This window comes from Ammospiza caudacuta, chromosome 19, assembly GCF_027887145.1.
Source record: "Ammospiza caudacuta isolate bAmmCau1 chromosome 19, bAmmCau1.pri, whole genome shotgun sequence".
Taxonomy (NCBI): domain Eukaryota; kingdom Metazoa; phylum Chordata; class Aves; order Passeriformes; family Passerellidae; genus Ammospiza; species Ammospiza caudacuta.
In genome coordinates, this window is record NC_080611.1 from 1973193 (window position 1) to 1990397 (window position 17205).

At 58.7% G+C, this 17205-nt stretch overlaps 2 protein-coding genes across 2 annotated transcripts in view; one reads left to right on the forward strand and one right to left on the reverse strand.

Annotated features, from left to right (window-relative positions):
• Positions 1–9849, reverse strand: part of STX8 (syntaxin 8) — a 79853-nt gene extending 70004 nt beyond the window's left edge. Inside the window, exons 1-4 of the mRNA XM_058817211.1 lie at positions 9805–9849; positions 9108–9207; positions 4900–4994; positions 4256–4366 (exon numbers count right to left, since the gene is read on the reverse strand). Of these exons, the coding sequence (XP_058673194.1) occupies positions 4256–4366; positions 4900–4994; positions 9108–9207; positions 9805–9821 (323 nt within the window). The 5' untranslated portion in view covers positions 9822–9849. The remainder of the gene's footprint in view (positions 1–4255; positions 4367–4899; positions 4995–9107; positions 9208–9804) is intronic.
• Positions 9850–11538: 1689 nt separating this feature from the next.
• Positions 11539–16736, forward strand: LOC131566037 (TBC1 domain family member 24-like). The gene is made up of 7 exons (XM_058817210.1): positions 11539–11641; positions 12781–13816; positions 14510–14668; positions 15024–15087; positions 15409–15504; positions 15641–15911; positions 16591–16736. Exons 1-7 carry the CDS (start codon positions 11539–11541, stop codon positions 16734–16736), a joined length of 1875 nt encoding a protein of 624 aa, XP_058673193.1.
• The last annotated feature ends 469 nt before the right edge of the window (positions 16737–17205 follow it).

The window sequence follows — 17205 nt, forward strand, 5'->3', positions numbered from 1 at the left end:
TTTCCATGTCCAAGGCACATAAATCCAGGCAGTAAAATGAAACCCCACTGAAACATTTCCTCAGTCCCAGATTTCTGCTTTCTGCCTTCCAGCCCTTCACTGGTGTCTCCTACAGGACAAACCCCACAGCAGACTGGGGGTCCCTGACCCCAGAACTGCAGCTTGGGTTTGGGGGGAGGCATGCTGAGGCTGCTTCCCCCAAACTGGAGGAAGTTGGAGCAATTCACAAGTTGGAGCTTTGCTTTCTGCTTTCCTTTCTTTCAACTCTGTATTTCATCCCCATTTTAGCTTCTCCCTGCTCTTTCCCAAAGCATTTCCACAAACAGAAGAAATGAGAGGGATTTTAGGATCTCCGAAGTTCTCAATTATTAGACTTTGGTGTAACTAAAATAACTAATTATTATAAGAACTAATAATTAATTATAATAACTACTATTTATACGTTTTTATATTATTTATATTTTTAATATATTTATATTATTTATAAGTATTTTTAAGAATAATTAATTATTTTAGTTACACCCAGACCTAAATGAGAACGTTGCAGTTGTTTTGGTGGTTTTAATTGAGTTTTTATGGAGCTGCTCTGATCTGCCCAGTGCCCCCCTGTGCTGGGCACCCCTCTGTGGCCAAGCCCGGGGCAGGGGGGCACTGGGGGGACAGAGGGGCACCGAAGGGCTCCGAGCTCCCGGGGCTCCCGCAGCAATCCCGGGCAGCTGGGGACATCTCCTGGCCGTGCGATGGAGCAGCGCTGCTGGAAAATCAGAGCCCGCAGCTCCTCTGCCCGGCAGCGCGGGCACTGCGCTCCGGCTCCGGGTGAAGGCAGAAGGAAAAATAGGAAAAAATAAATAGAAAAAAATAAATAGAAAAAAAAATAGAAAATTAAAAAAAATATATATAGGGAAAAAAAAAACAAATATAGGGGAAAAAACCAAATATAGGGGAAAAAAACAAACATAGGAAAAGAAACAAATACAGGAAAAAACAAATATAAAAACAAATACAGAAAAAAAAACAAATATAGGAAAAAATAAAGAAAGAAAGAAAAATAAATAAAAAATATGGAAAAATATGAAAAAATAGAAAAATATGGAAAATATATAGAAAAAATAGAAGACCTCTTTTTTCATGAAAATGGCTCAAAAGGACTTTTTCTAAATCTCAGCATCTCCCTTACCCACCCCAATGGGTGAACCCCAAAGCAGAGCCAGCCCTGCTGTGCCATGGCCAGCTGGGTGTTCAGGGAGAGGAGCTGGGATTGTTCTGCACCCCAGCCCTGCTCCTCCATGAAATTGCCCTGCATTTCTCAGGGCTGGCAATCAGGCTGGACCAGACAAACTGACACACACCTGGAGGGCAGTTTTGCACATTGCCCACCTTTCCTCCCTGCTCTGGGAGATTAAATGCGCTCTTTTATCTCCCAGTGCCACCAGTGGCACCAGTTTGTGACCACGACAGAAACATTGCTCTGCTAGAGATGGAACCAGCCCTGCAGCTCTCCCAATTCCCCTCAATTAGAGGGACACAAACCCCAGGTAACAACATCTGCCAGAGCTGTTTAACCAAAGCAAAGGGAACAGAAACTCTCTGCTTGCTAAAACCAGCACAGCTATTCCTGCCTGCCCAAAAACAGCCAAGGCAAGCAAATCTGGGACAATTTGTGGCTGTGCCTCTGTCCCTGCCAGCCCCACTCCTGGGGCTGGGTCATGCCCGGGGTTTGCTGCTCACAATAATCTTTGTGACATGTTTGGTAACTGCCTTCCCCTGCACACAGCCCCACTTCCTCCTGCCCTGCCTGGTGTGAAGATTAAAGCTTATCCAATTAGCCACCCACTGCTTCCACGAGTTAATCAGGCAAAGCTGGGGAGCCTCACAGAGCACTGCAGTGTGGGGATGCCTTTTGATGAGGGGAGCAGATTTCACTAATTACAGGGCTCAGCGATGTGCCCGAGCAGAAAAGGTGATGGGCTTTAAAATCAGGGAGCTCTGGCACTGCCTAACAAGGGAGGGCTTGTCCTTTGTTTCACTGATAATTCTGAGAAACACCTCCCAAGTAACTTAGATTACTCAACCAGCACTTACTACAGGCCACACATCGAGGCTTAGGGCTCTGCAAGACTGAGTCTGAAACAAAACCTGGGTCATCTGACAGCTGGGTGGATGATCACTTGAACATTCCCTGAACTGCAGAGGGGCTCTTTGAAGCACCCAGGGCACCCCAGCCTGGCTTCATAGGTCACTCTCCACAGGGGAGCAGCAGGACTGGGGCATTCTCTCACTTACAGAGCTCACTCTGTATTTTTAGGAAGTTCCAAGCTAATAAATAAAACAATTTTCTATACAAATATAGAAATTTGTAAAAAAAAAAATCTATATAAATTTTCTATATAACCATTTTCTAATAAAAATTAATTTTCTAAAATAGAAATTTTCTGAAATAGAAACCCTATCTCTCCAAAAACCCATGAGAGGCCACATGAGCACAGGCAGCTCCAAATCCCCTCCAGGCACCATCCAGGTGGAGATTTCCTCACAGGAACCTCTCCTGGTGGGAATTCTCCAGCAGTCCCTGCAGCTGGCAGAGGATTTCAGAGGATTTCCAGCCCAGCAGCACAGGAGCTGCAGTTCCCCACTCCAGGGAACCCCATGTGGCCCTGGACAGCATCTCCCTGTGGTTCCCTGCTCCCACTGCCCCAAGGGCTGGAGCTGCAGGGCGCCCCTGACCACAGAGCCCCCCGAACCCTGGGAAGCCCCAGCCCAGGTCTGATCCTGGCACTCAGGGGCTCTCCTGGGGGACAATTCCCTCTGTCCCACCCACCTGAGCCATCCCCATCCCAGGATGCTGCAGCCAGGAGGCTCCAGCACAACTGAGAGGACACCAGGAAGGGATTTCAGAGGCACCCAGACCACTCCTGTTGATCTCATTTTCTTATTTCCTTATTTCCTTATCCGCCCCCCACAAACAAGAGCCAGATTCCCAAAGTATCTGACACCTGAAGTGGGCACTCATGGATTGGAGCCTGTTTGGCGTTAGGTAAAATTCCTGTTTGGATCCAGGCTGGAATCCCTTCCATCTGTCAGGAAGGACTTCAACCAGGAAAACGGTGACTGAGGAGAAAAATTAATATAGACTCTTCTCTTCCTGAAGGCGCTTTGTGTCCCACAGGCACCAGAATTTGTCTCTGTTTTTAGGAATTCCAAGAGACACCAAGGAAGGGCAGGAATTCATTGATTCTCTGGTGACTGACATGGACTTCTCCAGCCTGAGACCGGGCCAGACAGGAGTGGGACTATTCCCATCCCTCTGTCTCCACAGATGTTTAAATACTCTAAAAGTCTGACCTGTGGCACCCAGAGAGTCCCCATTGCTGGCTGCTCTCCCCACCCTGCCTTGGGAATGCAGTGACACCCTGGGGATTCTGCCCCACTGCAGCCCCTGCTCCAACAGCCTGCACAGACCCTCCCAAGGAGAAACAGGGGCAGAAGCCACTGAAATTGTCATTAAATCCCCACTAAAGGAAATGGAGCTGGCCCTGCTCGAGGGGGGCACACAAACAGCCCAACCCTGCCCTGGGCATCCCATGGGCTCCTTAATTGGGCTGGAGGGGCAGGAATGCTGTCCCCAGGCAGGGAGAGTCCTGCAGCAGTTGTCACTTGGGATCAGCCCCAGGAGCATTAAAGCCCAGCCCTGCAGCCCAGAAACAGCTTCAGAGCAGCTTTCACAGGATGTGGAGCTCCCTGAGTGCTGAGCACAGTAAAGTAGCTTAATTCCAGGGCAAAGCTCCAGCCCCAGGCCTGGCCAGCAAACATGTGATCAGTGGTGCAGGAAGGTTAATGAAAGGAAGGGCTGCTGGCAAGAGCAGGGCCTGGGCACCGTGGGCTGTCACATCAGGCCTGGATTAGATGTGGAAAAGCAGCACCAGCCAGGCAAGTGTCAGCGCTCAGCCCCATCAAACCCCAGGTGCTGATTGTTCTAATGCAGGGCAGAGCTGAGTGTCAGCCCCAGGCACATTCCAGGGGGGCTCTGCCACCCCCAGGAGCCCAAAGCTGGGCCAGGATCCGCCAGGATTGCAGAGGGACCCCGAGCTGGGAATGGCACCAAGAGAGCTGCCAGGCATGTGCTGTCACTGACAAAACCAGCTCATTTCTGAGCAAATGCCTCCCTTTGGTACCTGCAGGGGCAGATGAGCTCAGCTGTCACTCCAGGTGCCCCCAGAGCTCAGATTCCCCGGGATTTGAGGGGACAGGGCCATACCTGCTCATGTCTGGCTCAGGACCTTCATTCCTGTAGGATGCCTCCAGCTGCCTGTGCCGTGTCACCAGCTCGTCCACCAGGTTCTGCCTCCTGTCCCCCTCCAGCTGGGTGCTGAGGGCTCTGGGTTAAGGACCAAACTCACACAGCCTCAGAGCTCTCCTCAAGCTCCTCTCAGCCCCTCCTGTCAAGGATGGGGACACAGGGGTGACCAGAGCCAGGCCCTGTCCCAGCAGCCCAGGGGTGCCCGGCCCTTCCTGCCCTGACAGTGACAACAGCAGCACAGAGAATGTTCTGTGCCAAGTGTCCTGCAGAGGGAACCAGGGGAAAGCCAGAGATGTGGCAGGGGGGGACAGCACATCCTGCACAGCACATCCTGCACAGCACACTTTGCACACATTTTACACATCACATTTTGCCCAGAACACTTTGCCCAGCACACTTTGCACAGCACTTTGTACACATTTTACACACCACATTTTCACATTTTGCACAGCACATTTTGCCCAGCACACTTTGCACGCATTTTGCACACCACATTCTGCACAGCACATTTTGCACAGCACATTTTCCCACTTTGCACAGCACATTTTCCCATTTTGCACTGTGCAGTGCCCCAGCCTGGGGCAGGCTGCTGGCACAGGTACATCTGCCGAGTGGACACTGCCCGCAGCAGCTGCTCCCTCAGCTGCTCAATCTTCTCCCTGAGGCTCTGCAGTGAGGACCTGATGGCAATGTTGACCTGGGGGAACACAGACATTGTCACTGGCCTACTCTGGCAGACCTGCACCACATTTCATGTACATATATCTTGGGTTTGTTGCTGAAATGGCTCCCCAGGTATTAAAAGTCCCTTTTTTCCCAGCCCCACAACAGAAGAAGTCGAGATTCCTTGGTTCTACTTTTCAGGGTTGTTTATTTTCTCTTATCTGTTACATTCTCTCTCTGACCTGCTGAGATCTGTCCAGCAGATCGGGTTGTGGCACAGTCCCTGCCCTTGGGGTGGTGTTGGCTTTTCATACTAAGAACTACGTGTGCTTTATTTACAATAATTTTCCAATACCTATCACCTATGTTAGTTAGACAGGCTGCCTCCACTCTAAACCCATCCAGAAGTGTCACCATCACAGCAGAAGATGGAGGACAAGAAGAAGGACAGGACACACCCAGATGCCTCCATCTTGCCTCTTGAACTCCCATTCTAAATCCCAAAAATTCTACTTTTTCACCCTGTGACAAATTCACTGTCATTCTACTCAAACTCTTGTGGCTTGTAACTCTTCACACAAAGTTGGGAATTGTTTCCATAGGTTAAAATCAAAGGCACAGGTGTTTGTGACTCTGTGCCAAGGTCTCTGAGACCCCTGCCAGGGTCTGGAGCCATCCAGGGCAGCCAGAAGGATGTCCTGTGATCTGACATATATATTTAACTTTTACTGCACAGGTGTGAAGGACTCCACTGCCAGCCCAGAGAGCCTGTTCAGAGCCAGGAGTCACTGCTTACAAAACAATGGAACAGTTTCACAAACACAACTCTGAGGTATTAATGCTGATGAATATGGAAAGCTGTCTTTCAAGTCTTTATAAACACACTTCTTTATATGGGCAAAACATTTTAATATTTTCCAGATAAATTTCCAGCTCTTTGCTCTGATCTTCAGTAAAAATACAGGCACCAGCTTCTTTTGCCACTGGGTTTCTTCCCCAGCTACCAGGATCAGAGAGGAGGCTGCTACAGGTTCACACATTCCCTGCACTGAACTCCTCCAGACTTGAAACCTAAGACCCCAAAGAAATCCAGATTGTTCCATTTCCCCTCTCAGCAGCACCCAGCTCCCCAGTCCCCTCTCACCAGTGAGCAGCCCAAGCCCAGATGTGTCTGCTCTCAGTAAAATGTAATTCAGCCATTCTTCCCTGCTGCAAGCAAACCCCAGGCTAGCAGAAACCCTCCTGCTTTCCCCCCACCCCTTCCCAACTCAAACTCACATCATCCTGAGTTTTTCCTCCTCAGATGTTATTTCTTTTCATTCCAGTTATGCAGAAAAAAAACCACTCAAACTGCAATTAACAATGCAAGTCACCCTAATTAAGACTTGCTGTGCCTCTTGTTTACAAGCTGTGGCTTACAACGGGCAGCAACCCCAGCTGCTCAATGGGGAACTGGGCCAGAGAGGAAAATCTGCTCTCACGCTCAGCCCTGCCCTCCTGGAGCCCCAGAGGCAGCAGCAGCAGCAGGGGCAGTGCTGCCAGACCCTGCCTGAGTGCTGAAGTCAAGAGAGCCTGAAAGCCTGAACCTGTCTGGGATGGAGCAGGAGAGCCTGAGAGATTGAACCTGTCTGGGATGGAGCAGGAGATCCTGAGAGACTGAACCTGTCAGGGATGGAGCCGGGGAGCCTGAACCCTTCTAGGATGGAGCAGGAGAGCTTCAGGAGATGGAACCTGCCCAGGATGGAGCAGGAGAGCCTCAGGAGACTGAACCCTTAGGGATGGAGCAGGAGAGCCTCAGGAGATGGAACCTGCCTGACTGGCTGGGGTTTGCCCTCAAACACCACCAGACATAGCACAGAGCAGATGCAGCCAGGCTGAGGCAGCCAAATCCACCTCTGGACCAAAGCACCCAACACCCCCATGGCAGCAGATCCAAACCAGCACAGGGGATCAGAGATTTGGGGAGTGCCGAAGCCTCTGTGGGGCCTCCAGCTCTGCAGTCAGGTAATTAAAGGTAATTCATTTCGTTTGTCCTCAGCTCCAGGTGAAGAATGCTGCATTTGACTGACCCAGAACAGCAACAGAGCACAAAGGTGACACGGCCAAAAAAGTCATCAAATGCAGCAGCCTGGGCAGAAACTGCAGTGAGAGAACAAAAAATTTCCCCTCCTCAACAGAAAACTAAGGTAGAAGAAAAGTAGAAAAAAAATAAACCAATGGAAGTTTTATGATCAGCTGAACAGAGCATAGTTCACAGGTAAGTGCTGGATTAAAATCCTTCCTCACCGTTTATTTTTCCATTTTAGATTTTGTGCTCTATTTTTGGCTCAGTAACAGGCAAGAAGTTTGTCAGCTGTGCTAATTGCAAAATACTACAGAATTAAACCCTGTTTACATTCTCCCTGAAAGGCCAGTTCTGTACACAGACATTTCCCTGCATTTCAGCCCTCAGCAGGCACAGGGCACACGACTGCTCAGCCGTGGGTTTCTCAACAGGCATTTCTGTTATGGAAACACCTCTCTCCTTGTGGGAACCTTGTTTAGAGTAGAATCAAACGCTGCCAAATATTCCCCTTTACCTGTTAATGGATTAAAGGAAGCTGGAAAACACAGGGCACGGGACAAATGATTTTATGGAGAAGTCAGCCACCCCTGCAATGTTTCCATAAAACAAAAGCCCAGAGAGTTCCAGCCCCACAAAGGCTCCAAACAGCACCAGCCCCACGTTTCCCTGGGCTTTGGGCTCCTCAGGGGTGGCACTGATGGCAGGAGAGGACTTTGCCCTCTATAAATAGATACATCGAGCAGCAATCTTTTATTGCTCTGCTCTTGTTGAGGTCTCTGTGCAATTCTGACACTTCACCATGTGGAAAGCAGGAATTTAATCTGCACCTCCACACTCTCCAAAGGCAGAGAAAATACTGCTCAAACCCCACTTATTTGGGGTTTCTGAGACCCCTTCTCAACTCCTGCTGAGGTGAGGCTGCCATGCAGCAGCACTGATTATTGTGCACAGCCTACACACTGTTCTTCAGAACTTCTCCCAAGGAAACATTTCAAAAATGACATTTGATTTGAACAGCTCTCAGCAAAGTGAGTGGCCCAGCAGACCCAGAGATCAGGCACTGCATTACAGCCCTGATACAGAGAGGGGGAGAAAAAGCACTGGGGCTTTAATTATGCCAATAGTTATAAATGACCAACTCGGGGCTTACAGCAATTTTCATCTGGACACAGCCAAAAGAGCAGGTAATGAATCAAAGCTGCTCCTGAAGGAAAGGACAAGGCTTGGAGCCACAGGAAAAGCAGCCTCCTGAAAACCTTTATTTTACTTCTGACTTATTTATTTTTTCTTATTCCTTCTTTCTATTTCTTTATTTCACAGAAAGTGGAAAAACGTGGAGAACGCATCATTCCTGGGAGAGCTCCAACTGCTGCTTCTCATTCCTGTGTAACTCTGGGCTTGTATTTTGTTAGAAATGCAACTAAAACCAGGCTGCAAGGTTCCTGCTCCTTCTGATCTGCAGCCACTGCAAAAGACTGGAGCCAGCCCTGGGTGAGGAACATCCCTGTTCAGAGAGAGAGGGAGCAGAGCAGTTGCTGAGCATCCCTGAGAATCCCTGAGCCTCTGGGACAGCTCCATCGAATCCCTGAGCCTCTGGGACAGCTCCATCCCAGCATCCCTGACCCTCTGGATCAGCTCCATCCGTCGGGAACAGCCCGGAGCAGGCAGCGGGGCGTGCCCAGCACGGCCACAGCTCCTCCCCGAACCAGCGCCGCTGCACGCAGATTCACCGCTGCTGACCCCAAACCACCGGGGAGCCGCGGTTCATCCCCAAACTCCCTTCTCGTTCCCCTGACAGACCCCTAAAAGGACAGAGAGCGGCGCTGGAACACAGCCTTCCCCTGCGGGTGCCGGCAGCGGCAGCGACACAGCCCTGGCCCGCATCCGCTCCTCCCCCGGCCCCGCATCCCGGCAATGCCGCCCGCATCCCGAGAGTTCCGCCTCTTATCCCGGGAATTCCGCCCGCATCCCGGGAGTTCAGCCCCGCATCCCGGGAATCCCGCCCCATATCCCGGGAATCCCGCCCTTATCCCGGCACACCGCACCGGCCCCAGCCCCGCCTGGCCCATCCCTGCCGGGCACCTTGGCCGAGCTCTCCCCGCTCCGCTGGCAGCGGCTCCGCTCCTGCAGCTTCTCGGCGATGTCCTGGGCGAGCTGGCGGGCGGCGGCGAGCAGCGGGAGCCTGCGGGGACCCAGAGGCTGAGCCCGGGGACACGGCACCGGCTGGCATGGCATGGCATAGCATGGCATGGCATGGCATGGCATGGCATGGCATGGCATGGCATGGCATGGCATGGCATAGCATGGCATGGGACCCGCCGGTATAAGCCTCGGGAGGAGAAGGCACAACAGCCCCAAAACACACAGCCACAAAGACTGGGATGGGTTTTGGGAAAGGACTCGGGAAGGAAAGGCACAGCAGCCCCAAACACACGGACACCGGGACGGGCTTTGGGAAAGGATCGGGGTACACGCAGCACCCCCAAACACACAGCACGCCCGAACAGACACACGGACACCGGGATGGGCTTTGGGACAGGACCCCCAAACACTCAGCAGCCCCGAACACACAGCACACCCGAACGAACACACGCACACCGGCTTTGGGAAGGCACACCCCGCTCAGCCCAGCCCGCCCGGCCCCTCTCCCGCCCGTGCCGGGCCCGCAGGCTCCGCACGCTGCGCAGCCCCGGCAGGGCCGGTCCCAGCCGGTGCTGACCCGGTCCCGACCCGCACTCCCGGCCCAGCCCGGCCCGGCCCGGCCCAGCCCGGCGCTCACCAGGGGTCCGGAGCCATCGCGACCCCGGAACCTTCGCGGCGCTTCCGCCGGATCCGCCCGGACGCGCCGCGCGCAGGCGCCGGGAGGGGACGGAGGGGAAAGGGAAATGGGAGAGAGGAGAGGGGAGAGATGGAGAGAGGTGAGAGAGATGGAGAGAGAGGAGAGAGGGGAGAGAGGTACCGGGGTGCAGGCCCGGGGAGCGCAGCCGGCCCCAGGGGTGCGGCAGTGTGGGGAGCGGGGCCGATGGCGCAGCGGCTCTGCTGTGCTGGGCAGGGAGGCAGGGCTGGATGCTCGGGAGAGAGAGAAGCACCAGGTGTTGGGGGCAGAGGGACAGATGTGCGGGGCGCAGGAACAGATGCAGTGTTCGGGGTTTACAGGGACAGATGCAGTGTTCGGGGTTTACAGGGACAGACGGACAGATGTGCGGGGCTCAGGGACGGATGCAACGTTCGGGGTTTATAGGGGCAGAGGTTCAGTGCCCAGAGGGCGGGCACGGAACTCTGCAGTACAAGGGGCAGAGGTTCAGCTGTTCGGGGTGTAGAGGTGAACAGTACAAGATGCAGATGTGTGCAGATGTGCACAGCACAGCACCAGAGCTGTCCCCACCCCACCCCTCCCTGCTACCATAAACCCCACACTGAGCGGTGGCACCGGTTCCCTTCTCCAAACCCCAGCCCTGACTCTGTCCCTGCCCATCCGCGGTGACATCGCTGCCCTCCCTGTCCCCGCCCGGTCCCGGTGACACTGGCGCTGCTGGCACGGTCGCTGTTCTGGCTGCGGTGGGCGCAGCCCCTCGCTCTCTGATCCGCCGGGATTTGGCCTGTGTTTTTGGATGCGACCGGTGTCGCAAATCGGGCACAAACCTGAGTGACGAGCGGCTTCGGGACGCTGCCAGCGAGGCTTTATCGCCCTCGTGACGGGGCTGCTGGGCCTGCTGATAACGGCAGCGATGACGGCAGCGATAAGGACAATCACAACAATGGTGATTACGGTATTGACAACGAGAACGAGCGCATCTCGTCATTCCCGGGGCTGATCCCCACTCTGTTCCCCTGTTCCCGGGGCTGATCCCCGCTCCGCTCCCCCTTCTTACCACAGCAGAAACAATCCGGTTTTAAAGGCAAATAAAGATCCTTTAAAAGGCTGGGATGCCTATAAAAGTGCCCGCTAAGTGCAGCCCGAGCTGAGAGCAGCGCTGTGGGGCCGGGGCGGTGTCCCGGGAGCCTCTCCCAGCTGCTGGAGGCCGCTTTTCCTCCAGCCCAGCTCCTCTGTCGGTGAGCACAGCGCTCATTGTGCAGCTCTGCAGCGCCTTCTGGGGCTGGCACCGATCGGTACCGAGCATTTCCCGCTCATTGTGCAGCTCTGCAGCGCCTTCTGGGGCTGGCACCGATCGGTACCGAGCATTTCCCGGGGGCACCTCGGGAACGCCGGAGCCCCGCGGCCGGGCCGCAGCAGCCGCAGCCCGAGCGGAGCGCGAAGGGTATCCTGGGGAAAATAAAGGGTTCATTTGCTGCCCGTGTTGCTGTTCGATGCTATCTCGGCCCGCGGGGTGTTTGCAGCCCCCGGCCGGGCCCGGCGCGGAATGGGGGCAGGAAGGGGCGATGCGGGCGCGGAGCCGCTCCACCCCTCGCTGTGTTTACCCCAAACAAACCGCGGGGCCGGGGCCGGCCCGCACCTTAAAAGCGCGGCAGGTGCGCGGCAGAGCGGACCCGGCAGGGTTGGCCGAGCTGGCAGATGCTGCAGCTGGGGCTCAGCGTGCCCCGCTGCCCCGGGGGCGCGGCCGCCGCCTGCCCCATGGCCGAGCCGGGCACGGGCGAGGAGCCGGGCACGGGGCCGGGTGAGTGCGGGACCGAGCGGGAGCGCAGGGGCTGGGGCACGGCCGGGCACAGCCGCAGGGCCTGGGGCACGGCCGGGCACAGCCGCAGGGGCTGGGGCACGGCCGGGTCCTGCCTCCAGCCCCCGGCTCGTCCCGGGCCGGGCACAGCCGCAGACTCCGTTCAGCGCCCGGGGCACCGGCGGTCGGGTGGGCTCGGGCTGATGCTCCTCGGGACCCGGGCAGGGCAACGCCCTGAAGAGAGGAATTTGGGGTGCAAACAGTCCCTGATCGCCCCCCGGTGATGCCTCAGCCTGGTTTCTATGGCCAGGAGCCCCCGTGATGTGCCGGGGTCAGGCTGTGTCCGGGACTGGAGCTGGCCCGAGCGGCTCCGGATCCAGCAGCTCCTGCCCTGAACCAGGCTGAGCCCGACCCGCTGCTCCCGCTGGCCTTGGGCAGGCGCCAAACTGAGCTGGAGAGCGAGAGCCAGAGCCGGACCCGGCCCGGACCGTCCCGATGTGCCACCACGGGCTGTCCCCGTGTCCCCTTGTCTCGGTGCGAATCCATCCCTGACCCCCAGCAGCCGAGCTCAGGCACGGTACAAACACCCGAGAGTTAATGAGTGCCCTAATTGCGGTGTCTCGGCCGTTGATGAGCGCCCAGCAGAGCTCACCGACGCGGGGACAGCCCCCAGCCCCTGCAGGGCTCGGCTCAGCTCTCCGGAGCCCCGGGTAAATGCCGCTCCCGTCTGTCCAGCCCCGGGGAAATGCCGCTCCCGTCTGTCCAGCCCCGGGGAAATGCCGCTCCCGTCTGTCCAGCCCCGGGGAAATGCCGCTCCCGTGTGTCCGGGCGGAGCTCGGAGCCCGCTCTGCCCAGCGCCGGCGCCTGCCCGAGCCCTGATAGGGGCCGGGAGCTTTGGGAGGGGGAAAAGCCCCTCGCGGTGTGAGAAGCAGCCCTGACACCCAGCTGGGACCTGGCCCCAGCTTCTCCGGGGCCTGGAGCTGATGGGAGCGAGAGAGGGCAAAGCCTGAAACGCTTCCCTTGGCGGGGCAGAGCAAAGAAATGCAGGACGCGGCTGTGAGGCTTCAGAGCGCCCTGAGCCGGGGCGGCACGCCGCTGCTGGGGCGGGGAGAGACGATCAATAAAAGCTCTGTGTCCCGCAGAGGCGCTGGGCTCATCCCCGGTCACCATCGTGGTCACGTCCGAGGCCGACACGTGGGACATCGACACCTCCCCGGGCCGGGGCTGCGGGCCCTTCGTGGACTGGGCCCAGATGCCGGAGGCGCAGGGCCCGGCGCGGATCCCGCGGGACGTGCTGGGCCGGCCCCCGAAGGAGCTGAAGCGGCTGGCGAGGGAAGGCTGCTGGGCCGGGAGCCACGCGGGCCGGGCCCGGCTCTACCCCCGGCTCATCCAGCGCGTCTCCTGCCGCCTGGTCACCCCCGACGCGCTCGTGTACCGGGACGTGGCCGGCCGGCTCTTCGGGCAGCGCAGCGTGAGCTCGCACCCCCTGCCCGAGTTCCTGGAGGGCTGCCCCGTGCCCACCTACTGCCTCAGCCCGCGCGGGGTCACGGCCCTGAGGAAGATCCTCATCTGCGTGGGCGCCCTGTTCCCCGACATCACGCACAGCCCGCTGCTGCCGGCGCTGGCGGCGCTGCTGCTGCACTACAGCGAGGACGAGGCCCGGTGCTTCGAGAGCCTCTCGCGCCTCATCGCCAGCAACGCTCCCCACGCCGCCTACATCGACCAGTCCTTCCTGGCGCACCAGGCCTCCTGCATGACCTTCGGGGACCTGGCCAGCAAGCACTGCCCCGCGGCCCACAAGCTCATCGCCGGCGCCGCCGACAACGTGCTCGAGGTCTACTCGGAGTGGCTGTCGTGGCTCTTCCCCGGGCTGCCCTTGGCCTACGCCGTGCGCGTGCTGGACGTGTTCCTGCTGGAGGGCCAGAAGGTGCTGTACCGCATCGGCCTGGCCCTGCTCAAGCAGTTCCGGCTCTCGGCGGCCCCGGCCGGGCCGCAGGGCTCCGACGTCAAGGCCGAGCTGCAGGCCTTCGTCAGGAACATCGCCCAGCACGTCAGCGTGGACAAACTCCTGGAGAGAGCCTTCGGCATCCGCCTCTTCTCCCGCAAAGAGATCTGGCTGCTGCACATGGCCAACAGGAAGGCCTTGGTGGAGAGGGGCATCACCGTGGTGCAGAGGAGGTGAGGAGAGCTCTGCGCTCCCAGCTCTGGGGCTGAGCCGGCAAAATGGGAGCTCCTGTGGAGAGCTCTGGGGAAGCTGCAGGAAACTCCCGCAGCTGTGGCTGTGCTGGCCCTCACAGCCTCTGGGGGACCCTGTCAGGGGACATGGCCCAGCCAGAGCTGGGGACCCTGTCAGGGGACACAGCACAGCCAGAGTCAGGGACCCTGTGAGGGGACACAGCACAGCCAGAGCCAGGGACCCTGTGAGGGGACACAGCACAGCCAGAGCCAGGGACCGTGTCAGGGGACACGGCACAGCCAGAGCCAGGGACCGTGTCAGGGGACACAGCACAGCCAGAGCCGGGGACCCTGTGAGGGGACACAGCACAGCCAGAGCTGGGGACCCTGTCAGGGAACACGGCACAGCCAGAGCCAGGGACCCTGTCAGGGGACACAGCACAGCCAGGCCTGGGACCCTGTGAGGGGACATGGCACAGCCAGAGACAGTGACCCTGTCAGGGGACACAGCACAGCAGAGCTGGGGACCCTGTCAGGGGACACGGCACAGCCAGAGACAGTGACCCTGTCAGGGGACATAGCCCAGCTGGGGGTGCTGGCAGGGAGCTCACGGTGCTCAGGTCAGGGCAGAACCTGCTGCAGGGGCTGTGCCCCATCAAGCAGAGGCCCCCAGCCCCCTGATGTCCCTCCCCCCAGGCCGTCCTTCCACCTGGCCGTGGACATGCAGAAGTTCAGCTCCAGCACGGTCACGGCACAGGAGATGCGCCTCGTCTGGTCCTGGCTGCCCGAGCGCTTCTCGCTCTTCCCCCCGCTGCTGCTCTTCTCCACCTCCCAGGACGGCTGCAGCCTGCAGAGGTGAAGCCTCACCTGCCCCGGGGCCGGGCGGGCACGGGGGGACCCGGGCAGGGCTTGGTGCTGGGGGGAGGAGCAGCACAAGGGGCCTGGGCACCTCTGGGGCTGCTGGGGACCCTCCTGGGCTGGATTCGGGGTCCCGAGGGTGGCTGAGGGCAGAGGGCAGAGGCTGGCCCAGATGGGCACCGCCCGGGGCACAGGGAGCCCTGTGGCTGGGCCAGGAAGGGATGTCCCCTGTGCCACCCTGTGCCAGCATGCTGTGAGTGTCCAGGGACAGCCAGCACACCGTGCCCAGGGACAGCCAGCACACCCTGCTGGGGCTCCAGCTCCTTCAGCCCAGCCTTGTCAATCCCTGCAGGTTCTACACGTGCTGTGAAGGCTACGAACCCACGGTGCTGCTCATCAAAACCACCGAGGGGGAGGTGAGCGCTGCCAGGCAGGGCTGGGGAAGGGGATGGGCTGGGTGACCCCCCTGGCATGCTGGGAGCACCCATGGGCTGTGAGGGCTGTGAGCTCCCTGTCCTGCCCGGGCTGGGTGACCCCCCTGGCATGCTGGGAGCACCCATGGGCTGTGAGCTCCCTGTCATGCCCTGGGTTGGGTCTGTCCCAGCTCCCAGGGCAGCACAAAGTGCCCCTCTGCCACCAGGACACACCTGAGCCGGGGTGCTGGGGAACCAGGAGGGGAGGGTGAGAGGCCACCAGTGAGACTGATCCATCCCTGAGCTCCCCGTGCTCTCTCCCAGGTGTGTGGGGCCTTTCTCTCCTCCGACTGGGCCGAAAGGAAGAAGAGCGGAGCCACCTCGGGCTTTTTTGGGACAGGGGAGTGCTTTGTGTTCACTGTAAGTCACGGTTTGTGTCCGGCCCTGTCCCCTCATTGCTGTCCTGCCAGGACACGCCGTCCCTTCCCTGCCCCAGGCCCCACCCGGAGCAGCAGCAGCACCTTCCCCCAGGTCACCAGGTGTGTCCCGTGCCCAGGTGCGCCCCGAGGCAGAGAGGTACGAGTGGGTGCTCATCCAGAGGCCAGAGCTGGCCAAGGCCGTGCCGCGCTCCCGGCAGCGCTCGCCTTCCCCCGCTCCCGAGTCCCTGCTCGGCTCCTCCCGGGACAGCTCCAGCCCCCAGCACCTGGCCGTGCCCTCGGCGCAGGGCAGAGGCCGCCTGTCCCCGTTCCTGGCCACCAGGCACTTCCTGCTGCCCTCCAAAACGGCCTCCATGTTCATGTCCGGCTCCCGGGACGGCATCGTTATCGGTAAGGGGGGATGATGTCTGTATGGGGGATCAATATCGGTAAGGGGGGTCAGTATCGGTAAGGGGGGGTCGGTAACGGTAAAGGGGGATTGATATTGGTAATGGCGGATCGTTATTGGTAACAGGGATTGATATCGGTAAGCGGGGGTCGGTATCGCTAAGGGGGGATCGATATCGGTAAGGGGGGGATGATATCGGTAATGAGGGATCCCTAGCGATAAGGGGGGGGATCTTTATCAATAAGGGAGGGTCGATATTGGTAAGGAGGGATTGATATGGATAAGGAGGGATCCCTATCCATAAGGGGGGATCCCTATCAGTGAGGGGGGATTCCTATGGATAAGAGGGGATCCTTATCAATAAGGGGGGGATCCCTATCAGCTCCCCGGAGCTCCAGCTGGGGGTATTGGGTTAAAGTCCGGGCAGGCGAGGGCAGCTCCCCTTCCCCAGCCCGGGAACTCCTCCCAGAGCCCCAGGGGGACCCCAGAGCCCGAACCCTGCCGGGGTTCGCTGTGAGGGCAGCTCCCCTTCCCCAGCCCGGGAGCCCCAGGGGGTTCCCACATCCCAAACCCTGCCGGGGTTCGCTGCCCGGGCCCGGAGCGGCCCTGCCCGGCCCTTCCCTCGCTCCGAGGGCGGCCCCAGCCCGGCCCAGGCCAGCCCAGCCCGCGCTGCCCTTGCAGGCGGAGGGGGAGGCCAAGCGCTGTCCCTGGACGCCAGCCTGCTGCGGGGACACACGGAGCGCTGCGAGACCTTCGACAACCCCCCGCTCTGCCGGGAGAACTTCCAGGTGCAGCTCCTGGAGGTGTGGGGCTTCCAGAGCGCCTAGGGGCCCTGGGGACACCCCGAGTGCCACCCGCGGGCACGGGCACCGGGCACCGGGACCCTCCCTGCGCTGGCATCCCCGGCCGGGCTGGGGCCACCTGGGCGGCTGTTCCGGTCCCCTGGGCCCCTCCACGGCCAGAATGGATCAGAGCAGAGCAGAACGGAGCAGAGCAGAATGGATCAGACCGGATTGGATCAGATGGCAAAGCCCTGCCGCAGTTTGTGGGTGCGGTGACAGCTCCAGGGGGACCCCACATTTGGGGCTGAGCCCTTTGCTCTGTCCCCAGCCCAGGGCTGGCGTGGGGCTGCAGGGCTGGACACGGAGGAGATCCCCCAGTGGGATCACCAGGATGGGCCATTTTAACATGGAATGGGAATGTTTGGTGTTCTCTGTCAGACATGGGAGGGTTGGAGGCCATGGGGAGCTCTCTGAGCCCTCCCCAAACACACTTTCCCAGGTGGGGTCACCTCCC